An 11,076-nucleotide genomic window follows, 5' to 3' on the forward strand; every position below is an offset into this window, starting at 1 on the left:
GGCTGGATCTGGGGAACAATTTCTTCCCCAAAGGGCTGTGGGGCACTGGAACAGGCTGCCCAGGGCAGTGGTGGAGTCCCCATCCCTGGAGGGGTTTGAAAGATGCAGAGATGAGGTTCTCAGGGACATGGGGTGGGGGCGGACTTGGTAGTGTGAGGTTTATGGTTGGACTCAATGATCTTGAGGGTCTTTTCCAACCAGAATACTTCTGCGATTCTGTGATTGCAGGTGTGTTTAAGGCTGAGATGGAGCCTGGTTTCCAGGGCCTTGGAGAGGCGCGAGCAGCAGGGAGCCAGCCGGGGGGGCGGCAGGGGGACGTAGGTTTAACAGCAAGTCGGGAAATCCTCCTCTCCCTGCAGGTCAGAGTGTGGACGTGAGCAAGGATCTTCGATCCCCACCGGGGGCTGACAGTGGAGGAATCTGCGAGGAGACCATCTTGAGCAAGGGAAAGCCCGGCTCTTGCCATGGTGAGTGTGATGGGTGCTCAGGCAGGCCTGGGAAATCCCCAGTGCTGCTGTGGCACTGGCTGGCAGGCAGGAGCCATCCCAAGGGCTGGGGGCTTCTGCCCAGCTGGCAGGCAGGAGGGGCTGAGCTCCCTGGTGTCACTGAAGGTGTCACATCTCTCTGCTTGCCCGGGGTTTCACCTGCCATTTCCCAAGCAGCGCGGGCGGGACGAGGGCTTCGCTGGTGCTGCTGGGCTTCTCTGGAGAAACCTGCCTCTGGCTTTAGTGTGCTGAGAAAGTCCAGCTCAGACTCGCTTGGTTTTCTAATGAGGGAATTGTCTTTCTCCGTAGGCTACGCGAGCCAAGAGAAGCACAAGTGGTAAGTACACTGGCGTGGTCTCCTTTCCCTGTCCGTAGGTGCTTTGGTGTGCTGGGGATGCCTGGGACGGAGGAGGGGGGACACTGGGATGAGGTGGCAGCCCTGGCTACCGGAACGGTCGCCATCCATGTGTGAAAGGTGCAGCTCAGTGCATTGTGTCATTGCTGACCCAAACATATTCACCTGCCTCTCCAGTCAAAGGGATTTGCTTCCTGGGCTCCTATATTCTGTTCCTGTGGGTTTTCCCAAATCTGGAGGAGAATATATGCGTTTATTTCAGTTCTTCCCCTCCCCTGCTCCCTAACTGCTGGTTTAGAGGCCTCTTGCTGCCCCTGATACTGAAGCAGTGCATTTGGGGTCAAGTCCTGGCCCTGGCAGCTCTCTGTGGAAGACATGGCAGACATTACATTGCTGGTGCTTGAGCCCAAATCTTTCTTCTTGGGGGATCTCGGAAGAGCAAGCCTTGTTGACATTGGGAGCTTTTCTGCACGAGCTTGATGAGCTCACCTGCCTCAGCACCTTGAATTTGTCTTGTTTCAGGCTCTATTGATGACATCCTTGAGGACCTGCGGGGATATGATGGTAAAATGAAGCTTCTTTGCAGCTGAAAGGGCAGCATCCTTGTCCTGGTCCTCCCTTCCTGGGAGCAGGAGCTGCTGGTGCAACAGCCCTTGATCTGCGAGAGGCTCCAGTTGTGAGGGGGGAGGCAGCAGGGAGCAGGGGGGACAGCCGGGTTCCCAGAGCCAGAGGCCACTGAACAGGTTGCCCGTCGGTCTGGGGAGGTGAAGGGAAGTTTGTCTCTGATTAAAAGCCTCTGTGGTCCATGAGAAGCCGGCAAATCCCCCTGTGGAGTGCCCAGGCCTGGGCTATGGCCGTGTCCATCATCCTGCTCTCTCCCTGCGTTTTTCCAGTTGAACCCCGTGTTACATCTGCCAGAGCTTCCCAGCCGGCCGGGAGCAGCGGTGGGAGAACCTGGAGCAGCAGCGTGCGGGCCGGCAAGGAGTGAGTGCCTTTCAGATCTCTCTGTGCTCCCCACGTCCTCCTGACCTGCCCCGTCCTCAGCTTCTGCACCCGCTCCCCGCCCCGACAGGTGGTTTGCAGAGGATGATTTCTTCAGCAAGGTCCCTGCAGAGAACAAGGCAGCTGCAGGGGTGAGCCCAAATTTGGGGAGAGAGTCTGGATGTCCTGAGGGCTGGGGCTGAGCTCTCGGGCATCGCCGGCAGGGGGAAAAGACAGGAGAGGGGAGTGGGTGTCCGGTGGGAGACGGGCTTCCAGGTACCGAGGATGGAGCAAAGCCCGGGGGCACATGCTGCTGCAGCCCAGCCTTCCTGGGTGCGTTTCGGCTCAAGCGTCGTAGGAAGAGCCCTCACCCAAAGCAATGGGCTTGGGTGTTCCGGAGGCAGCAGCAGGATCTCAGCACAGGACTCAGGGCACAGAGCGTTTCAAGTACCGAAATCCCCCCATCTCAGCCCCCGTGCGCTGCAGCCACGGCCCCCAGCACCAGCCTCCCAAGGGAAGAGCAGTGCTGAGGCATCCGCAGCGCTCGCCCTGTGCCCGTCCTCATCCTCTTGCTTTCCAGGACAAGGACGACGCGGACTGGGATTTCCTGGGGACATCGAAACCCGGTTCTGGGCCATGGAAGATGCCCGTGAAACGTGGCACTGAGAGCAGCTCTGAGACAACACTGGAACAGAGCAGCAGGAAAGGTAAGCAGGTTGCTGGATGCCTCCTCCTTGTAGGAAAGGAATCAGCAGCCTGGCTGAGTTTGTGTGAGGTCCCAGCTGATGAAATCGAAAGCCACCCAGTCCCATCTGTGACTAAGCAGAGCGGTCATTTCTAGAGCAACTCAATAACGGGCTTGGTTGTGCCACAGCTCAGGGAGTGCCACAGGTTACAGAACTGGCCTTTCCTTTGCGGGAAGGGAGGCTCAGATTTTCCCTTGGGCCTCACCCGGCCTGTTCTGCACGGTGCCAAATGAGACCAAGTTTTTGGGGTCAGGATTTGGGTGGCCGTAGCATCCGCGGTCCACGGCAAAGCCCAGCGGGGGCACGTCTGGGTGGGTCCCGGCTGCACTGTGGCTGTTACAGGCACTCGCCCCTCTTGTTCCTGCAGCGGGGATGCTCATGGGTCCGATGCTCCCCTCAAATGGCCTTTCTCCCCGATAAATCCCACTGGGCTGCTTGGATCTCTTGTTGTTTAAAAAACCAACACCTGCCCTGCTCAAACCTCCTCCCATGTGCGATCCCATCCCCAGAGCTACCCCCACGCCAGACGCCCCTGCGCACGGTGGCCCCGGTCCAGAGGAGGAAGACATCGACGTTTGAAGATGTTGATGACGACAACCTGTTGGATGCGATGGGAATTGGCAATGGCCCAAAAAAAGAGTAAGGGCAGTGTGGAGGCGGTGGGAGTAACGCAGGGGGCGGGCTGCACGTTGAGCCGGTGCCACCGTGCTGGGGGGGGATGCTGGAGCTTCTGCCCGTGGGTTCCAGCAAGGGGCAAGAGCAGCTGGTTTGGCAGAGAAGAGCCAGAGCAGCCTGGCCAGGCTGTGTGAGGAGGGACAGCCCTGCCTCTGGAGAAACCATCTGCCACCGTGTCCCCACAGAGAGGAGCTCCGGCCAGCGCGCTCCAAGCTGGATGAGTTGTTCGGACGAGGCTCCGTGGCCAAAGTCCTGGAAAAGCCAGGTACGGGAGAGCATAGGGAGTTCAAACTGGATAAAAAGCTCCCAAAGCAGCCAGGTGAGCCCAGCCAGGGACGTTGGGAAGGTCTGCAGAGCTGACAGCATTGGCTTGGGCTAGCGAGCTTTATTTGTAATGCCCTTGCAGGGGAAATGCCCTTTCTGTCGGGGTGAGCAGGGCGGTTAACGGGCTCTGGGTCAGCGCGGGGGAAGGCGGCTCATGCAGAAGTGTTGTGCTCTGCCCTCGAGGCAGCCTGGGAGGAGGAGGAGGAGGAGGGGAGGGCTGGTGTCTTTGCAGCAGCTGCTCCTCTGGGCGCTGGCTCAAGGCTCCTTGTCTGAACAGAGGAGGAAAAGCGTTGGGACAAGGAGGAACTTGTCTTTGGAGCCTACAAGCCCTCGATGGGCTCCAGGCCCGCGGTCCAGCCGGCAACGGGGCAGTCGGTGAGGTACGGTGCTGTGCGTGTGTCTGTAGCTCCAGCCACCACCCCGCTGTCCCTGCGGCTGAGCAGGCAGGTCCCCGCATCCCCTTGCAGGCAGGTCTGCAGCTGCTTCTCCTTCCTCAGGTTTTCTGCCGAGATCAGCGGCAGCGAACCGAACCCAGAGCTCCGCTCCACACCTCGTCGTCCAGGCAGACGGAACCCCGTGCAGAGAAGAAGGGGCGGAGACGACTGGCTGGGCTTGGAGGATGACGATTTCCTGGACCCGGACCCGCTGTCCCCAGCCAAGGGCAGCCCGGCACTCAGCATCCCCAGCCCTGCCGCAGCCGGGCGGCCCAGCCCCGCCAGCCAGCTCGGGGCTGCAGAGGAGGCAGCGGCTAAACCCGACCCGATGGACTGGCTGACGGCTGCCTTGGCTCGCAGGAAAGCCGAAGCACAGGCCGAGGTGCAGAAGATAGAGGCCAAGACCATGGAGACCCAGGAGAAGAAGGTCGAGCCCTCAGAGACCCAGGAGAAAAAGGCTGAGCCCTCAGAGGCCCAAGAGAAAAAGGCTGAGCCCTCGGAGGCACAAGAGAAAAAGGCTGAGCCCTCAGAGACCCAGGAGAAAAAGGCGGAACCCTCGGAGGCCCAAGAGAAAAAGACCAAGCCCTTGGAAACCCAAGACACAAAGGCCGAGCCCTCGGAGGCCCAAGACACAAAGGCCGAGCCCTCAGAGACCGCGGGCGAAGGGCTGGCTCCCCGCTCTCCCGTCAGGTAAAGGCCCGGTCAATGGCCGCAGCGCTCCCGTCTGCTCCACGTGTGGCTGCTCCAGCAGCAGCTCTCAGCAACGCCTGCCTCAGAGTTATGAAATTCATTTAAGCACTTTCTCGTCTCCGGTTGGGGTAATGCCGCGGGTCTTTGTCCCGCTGATCCAGCCCACAGTCCCGTTCCCCTGTGCGGGTTCAGACTTGTGCCGTCCGAACGGGGCTCAGAAGGGAATTGCAGCCCAAGTGCCTCGAGCGGCGGGCAGGGGCTGTGAGCTGGGGGTGCCCGGGGAAGGGGGTGGGTGCAGCGAGGGGAGCACCAGGGTTGGAGCTGTTGGGGTCTTTGCTCCCTCGGCAGCCAAAAGGCTGAATCCTGCCGCAGCCGAGCGGGACGGAGGCTTTCAGCTGCGAGGCAGGAGCTGGTGTTGGGGAGGGATCTTGTCTCTCATGGCCTCCTCGGCTTGACCACATCGGGTGCTTTTTGCCTGCAGCCAGCTGGCCGCCTCCCCAGCAGCATCGGAGTGTCGGGCAGAGCTGCTGAGCGCCCAGGCCCGTGTGGCAGAGCTGGAGAGCCAGGTGAGCCCCAGCGCCTGTGGAGGGGGACATGGGTGAGCCAGGGGGAGGAGAAGGGGCCACGTCTGCTCCAAACAGCATCAGGGTGACGGGACAGAGGAGCAACCTCCCTGTCCAGAGATGCCAACGGCCACCGAGTGCTGCTGTGGGGGTTCTGTCCCCGGGGCAGCACAAGAACCTTCTCCCCGGGTGCCCGGCAGGTGCGGATGCTGGAGGAGGAGCGGGTGCATCACAAACTGTTGCTGGAGAGTGCGCAGCAGCAGCACCGGGAGTACCTGGATCTCCAGAAGAGCAGCCACAGGTAGCGGGCTCTGGCCTGTGCTCCCCTCCTCCGGCAGGTCCTCGCCTACAGCCCCATCCAGCTCCCCTGGGGGGACAGTGCTGGGGCGCGTCCCAAATCCTCCCTGGGTGGGTGACAAGAGGAGGGGCCTGTCCCTTTGCCAGCAAGTCCCCAACCAGGGCACCGCACTGGGCAGCAGCAGAGGGCTCAGGGCTCAGAATGCGGAGAGCGAAGCAGCCCCTGCCTCAGTTTCCCCACGCACACAGCAACACCGATCTGCTGCTAAATCCCCGTGTGCCCTTTGGGTGCAGAGTGCCGGGTACTGCAATGAAAGCAACACTTGTTCGGTGCCGTGACCCCTCACGGGCTCTCTCCGGGCAGGACCTCAGTGACCCTACTGGAGGAGAACTACGGGCAGCGGGTGGAGATGCTGCGGCAGCAGAACGAGCAGCTGGTGGCTCAGCTGCGGCAGCAGTGGCAGGACACGGCGCGCGATCGGGCAGAGCTGCTGGCACAGCACCGGCTGGACCTGGAGGAGCTGCGGGAGCAGCACCGGCTGGAGCTGCAGCGGCTGCGGGAGCTGCAGAGGTGAGAGCGGCACGAGCGGCATGTGGTGCCGGTACCCCCGCTCTGGGTGAAGGAACCAGGGAACGGTTTGGGGAGATGGTGAAAGGAGAAAGGAGAGTCCAGAAGCGCTGGGTTGAGGGCAGCTCAGTGGCTTTTGGAGTGGGGATTTGCTTTGCAGCTGGAGACAGGGAGATCTGGCTGGAGACATCATCCCGACGGAATGCATTGCATTTTGAAAGATGCTGAACCCCATGTTTTCTCTCCCCCAGATTCCTTTTATTCGGAACAATGAGTTGCTGATGTCTGCATAGTTTGGGTCAATGAGAAATCTGGTTTTAGGCAGAGAAGCCCATAACCCCCAGATGTGGTCCGTCCCAGATGTGGATGGCAGTCTGTGGGATGCCCCGTGACAGAGCACCCTGCCAGCTCAGCTCCTGGGACCTGGTTCTCAGCCCCACGACCGAGCCTCTTCCACGGTGCCCGTCACGGGGAGCACCAGTTTGTAACAGCCCATGCTGGGCTCCTTCCCCGTGTCCTGCAGGGGGTCTGTCCAGGAACTGCGCAAAAAACACGAGGAGCAGCTCCAGCACGTGAAGTGGCTGAAAGAGCAAGAGATGGATGTGCTGACCAGCACCACTTCACACACCAGGTACAGACAGCCGGTGTCATGTCCCCGCGTTGATCCCTGGCTGGGGTGTTCCCTGTCCACCGGGGAACCAGGCCCGCAGCACAGGAGGAGCAGGGGCCATCCTCTCTCCCACCCGCAGCCCCCAGGGATGCTGGGCTGTTGTTTAGTATCTGTCTGTGCTCCCCGAAGCAGCAGCTGCATCTTCCTCCGGCTGTGCTCTGATCCCGAGAGGTTTGGGGCAGGGCTGCCCGGCCTATGGCCCAGCACACGTCCCCGTCTCGTTCGCAGTGAGACAAAGTGTGTCCCCCAGGGTGACCCTCCCCTCGCTCCTCTGCACAGGTCTCTGGACGGCATCATTGAGAAGATGGAGAAGTTCTCCACTGACCTGCAGAACATGTGCAAGAGGGACATGGAGGAGGAGCGGAGCCGTGTCCAGGAGCTGGTGACCAACACGGAGGCCAGGCTGGGCGAGCAGACTCGGCTGCTGGAGCAGGTGAGCCCACGCTGTGTCCTCTGCCCGGGCCAGGCTCCTGGCTGGGTCCGGGGCGTTTCTCTGGCCCACAGGAGGTCCCCGGCCTGGAGCCCGTGAATGGTGTCTGTCCCTGCAGCATCTGGCAGGCTCACGGGTGGGTCCTGCTCACCAGGGAGATGTTCAGCGCTGCCTTCTGGTGACAGGGATGTCGCTCGGGGTGGTGAGAATGGGGGTGTCCCAGGAACAGGCTCCACCAGCCCGTTTCAGATGTTGACTGAAGCATCAACTCTGTCTCTCCCCTTTACCCGTGAGGAGTTTGGGCAGCCAGACCAGGCGCAGCCGCCTCTGTTGTGAGTCTGGGGAGAGGAAACCCCCACGGTGGATGAGGCAAAACCTCCCCGTGCCACGGCGACGTGTCCAGAGCCAGTTCTGCTCCCCCCAGGGCTGTCCAGAGGGGACATGTGGCACAGACAGTGCGGCAGAGCTGCATTTTTCAGGGCTGCCAGGGTGGCAAAGGACCACTCAGGCTGGGTATTTCCAGTGCCGAGGAACTGCTGTGCGGTGAGCGTGTTTGAGGGTGTGCAGCACGGTGAGGGGCTGCGTCCGTTCTGAGGAAGGAGTGTGTGTGTGTGTCCGGTCCCAGCTCTGCCAGCCCTGGTCCCCACAGGTGGAGGGGTGAGGGCACTGCTGGAGCACCGGGGGCTGTTGCTCTGCACCCAAAGCGGCCACAGGAGGAGCTCAACAGGGGCTCTGCCTCCCCCTCACAGCGGGGACCCCAAATCGGGGTATGGTCTCATTTAACAAAGCTTTAGTGACTTTTCCAGCTTTACCAGTTGGGCAGGGGAATGCTTCTGGCCAACCTGAGAAGGTCTCTGTTCACATAGAGTCTTGTGGTCCCTCCCGCCGAGAGGCCCCTGTCCGGACTGTCTCTTTGCTGTACCTTTTAAGTTGTTTTTAATCTTGTAAAGAGATGATTTTTTAAATACTAACGTGTGAGACTCTGCTATGGGAAACCTGGGGTCAAGAACATTTCTGCGACAGTTTTGTGCACGTGAATCTGCATGTGGCACTACTTTGCTCATGGAGCTGGGAAGGAAATACTCGTCCTTCTCTGGAGCCTCTGCTTCCTTCAGCTTTCCAGAAGACACATTCGTGTTTTCCAGCACCCCCTTCTTTTGCTGCCCTGCAGAAACTCCTTTGGCCTCTGTTCCATCCCCAGCACAAGATAGTGATACTGCTCTGAGGACAAAACCAAGTAGTACTAATCAACCAGGTGCTGATAATAGACGTTCTGCCCTTCTTTCAACTGTTACTATTTTTGTAGCACTATCTCAAAGCATTTTGCAACTGTTAATTATGGGGATTTGATGTGAAAACCCACATGCAGTGATGGTAGAAACTGGAAATTTGTCCTGGAATGATGGAGTCAGTATTTGAGGGGAGAAATCAGTTGCCCAAGGTCGTTAGGTCTTCAGTGAGAACATGGAGAACGTGTGCAGTGACCTGCAGAACCGAGGGCTGTTGCTCTGCACCCAAAGCGGCCACACGAGGAGCTCAACAGGGGCTCTGCCTCCCCTTGGGAAGACGTGAGATGGTGTCAGGGACAGGGCAGGTGATGCATCGGTTTCCCCCGTGCCCACCCTAGGAGCGGGCAGAGCCGAAGATGCAGGGCCAGGAGCTGAAAGCCAAGGAGGAGCAGCTGGCGAGAGACAGGCAGAGGCTGGACGAGGCCTGGCAGGAGCTGAGGCTGGAGAAGAAGGTGAACGGGGCCGCGCTGCGTGTCCAGCAGCAGGAGGAGCTGACGAGAAGCGCCAATGAGGTAAGCGCAGCGTCTGCACCACGGTTCGCAGCCGAGCACGGGCCGGCAGCACAGCCGGGGTCTCACAGCCTTCCTGAAGTCGTGAATCCTGTGCCGGGAGGGGAACAAGGGGACGCGCAGAGGAGCCCCAGCCCAGGGCAGCGAGGGTCCCTGTCCCCAAGCTCCCCAGCCGCTCTGCCTTGCAGCTCTTAGCCCAGAAGCACGCGGAGGGGGAGCGAGCCCTGGGGGAGGCACACAGGATGGAATCCCAGTTCCGCGACAAGCTGCAGGTCCTGCAGCAGCAGCAGGAGCAACTGAAGCAGCAGGAGCGTCTGCATCAGGGAAGTGTCTCCTCACCCTCCCAACTGGGCCAGGGGCCACGGTGCACAAGGCCTGAAGCTTTTCTGACAGCTTCTCTCTCTCCCTTTCTCCCAGAGACCGCGCAGCAGCGGCTGAGCACGGCTCACCAGAGGAGACAGCATGAATAGCCCCGTGAGGAGCTGCCCAACCACCCTGTGACACCGCTGACCACAGCCCAGGACCTCGGTGCCCCGACCGATGGTCTCTCCAGCACCCTGGCTGAGGCTTCCGCACGCTGCAGGTGGGAAGGGACTTGCTGGGGGGCAGCTGCGCTTGTACCTGTGTCTCAGGAGGCTTGGGATGGTCCTGGGGGCTGGTTTAGTGCCCCTGCATATAAACCTCAGGTGCGAGTTGCCCTCTCGTCCTCTGCAGGGGCTCAGCGGAGCTCTCTGAGCCAGGGCAGTGCCTGGAGGGGGCAGGAGGGGAGAGGCAGGCGAGTTAAAGCCCGTTTGTCCTGGGAGGCTGGGGAGGACCCCGCTGCAGGGACACGCAGGCAGCAGAACAAGGGATGCTGTGGTGTCTACGTCTGCAGTTCATCTAATGGCAGCATCTCGCACTCCGGCTCCTGTTCCAGACTTTCTGCCTCCCACTAGGACGCTCCCTCGGCACAGCCCGCGGGATATCGGGGAGTCCCTGCCCGTGGCCGACAACCCCGTGCTCAGTGCCCAGGTGCAGCTGCTGAAGTTCCAGGCCCAGTGGGTGAGGCAGGGGAGAGCAGGGCTGGAAGGGGCTGCGGAGCTGCTGGCGGAGCTGGGCTGGGTGAACCCGACAGGGCCCTGAGAGCCTCGGGGGTCTCCTGAGATCAGGGCTGAGCCCTGGGCTGGGCCGGGTGGGCTGGAAGGAGCCGCGGGCAGCCAGAGGAGTGACAGCAGAGGCAAGGAGAGGGGGATGCTCGCAGCTTGTCTCAGGCTGGCTCCACGTCCAACCTGAGATGGACATCGTCCTCGGCTCGAAGGGGTTGCCCTCTGCTCAGCCCTTCCCTGGGTGGGAGACGCCGGCTCTGCTGGACTCTGGCTATGTGGTGTCCCCATCCTGTGCCGTCAGGTCCCTGCTGGGTCTTTCCCCAGGCAGGGACGCTCTTGGAGGCTTCCCCTGCGGGTCTTGCTCAGACTGTGAGGTTCTAGGCTCTGGAGGAGCCAGGGAGGGGTCCCCTTCATGGGGGGCCATGGTACGAGGGAGGCTTTGGGATCCTTCTCTTGTTGATGAGCAACACCTTGGACTGTGACCCTGTTTCTGTGGCACTTTCTGGGATCATTCCCACCCATCCTTCCTCTCTTCTCAGGAGGATGATTACTTAGAAAGGGAGAAGATCTTCTTGGAGTCCCTCAAGAAAGCTCGATACAACACTTCATGTCTGTCAGCATCCCGTCCGTCCTTCTGCCCTTCTCCGGACCACGATTTCTTTGAGGTTACGCAGTTATTTCTGGAGATCCTGAGGAAAGCGCCCTACTGCACTTCACCTCTGCGAGCATCCCGGCCGTCCTCCCTGCTCCTGACCACCATTTCTTAGAGGGTTTCTTAAGAGAAATGGGTTTAAAAGCCCAAGTCTCTTTTGCCTTGTGTTCCAACCCCTGAAAGGCCCCCAGTCTGGACTGTTTCTTTGCTGTACCTTTCAAGTTGTTTTGTATCTTATAATTAAATTATTTTTTAAAGCACAAACGTCTGAGATTCTGGTATGGGAAACCTGGGGTCAAGAACATTTCTGTGACAGTTTTGTG

At 60.3% G+C, this 11,076-nt stretch overlaps 1 protein-coding gene across 1 annotated transcript; it reads left to right on the top strand.

The window, feature by feature from the left end:
* Positions 1 to 161: 161 nt before the first annotated feature.
* Positions 162 to 10,957, top strand: LOC135995979 (fas-binding factor 1 homolog). The gene is given in 22 exon segments (XM_065647631.1): positions 162 to 228; positions 360 to 467; positions 1,363 to 1,404; positions 1,979 to 2,053; positions 2,056 to 2,211; positions 2,214 to 2,528; positions 3,077 to 3,206; positions 3,428 to 3,507; positions 3,844 to 3,956; positions 4,077 to 4,213; positions 4,277 to 4,382; positions 4,473 to 4,690; positions 5,172 to 5,256; positions 5,454 to 5,554; positions 5,915 to 6,121; positions 6,642 to 6,749; positions 7,068 to 7,221; positions 8,846 to 9,019; positions 9,205 to 9,328; positions 9,434 to 9,578; positions 9,934 to 10,057; positions 10,641 to 10,957. Coding segments are annotated over 22 exon segments (2,997 nt in total). The 3' UTR covers positions 10,869 to 10,957.
* The last annotated feature ends 119 nt before the right edge of the window (positions 10,958 to 11,076 follow it).

Source organism: Caloenas nicobarica, chromosome 18 (genome assembly GCF_036013445.1).
Source record: "Caloenas nicobarica isolate bCalNic1 chromosome 18, bCalNic1.hap1, whole genome shotgun sequence".
In the NCBI taxonomy this organism is placed as follows: Eukaryota; Metazoa; Chordata; class Aves; order Columbiformes; family Columbidae; genus Caloenas; species Caloenas nicobarica.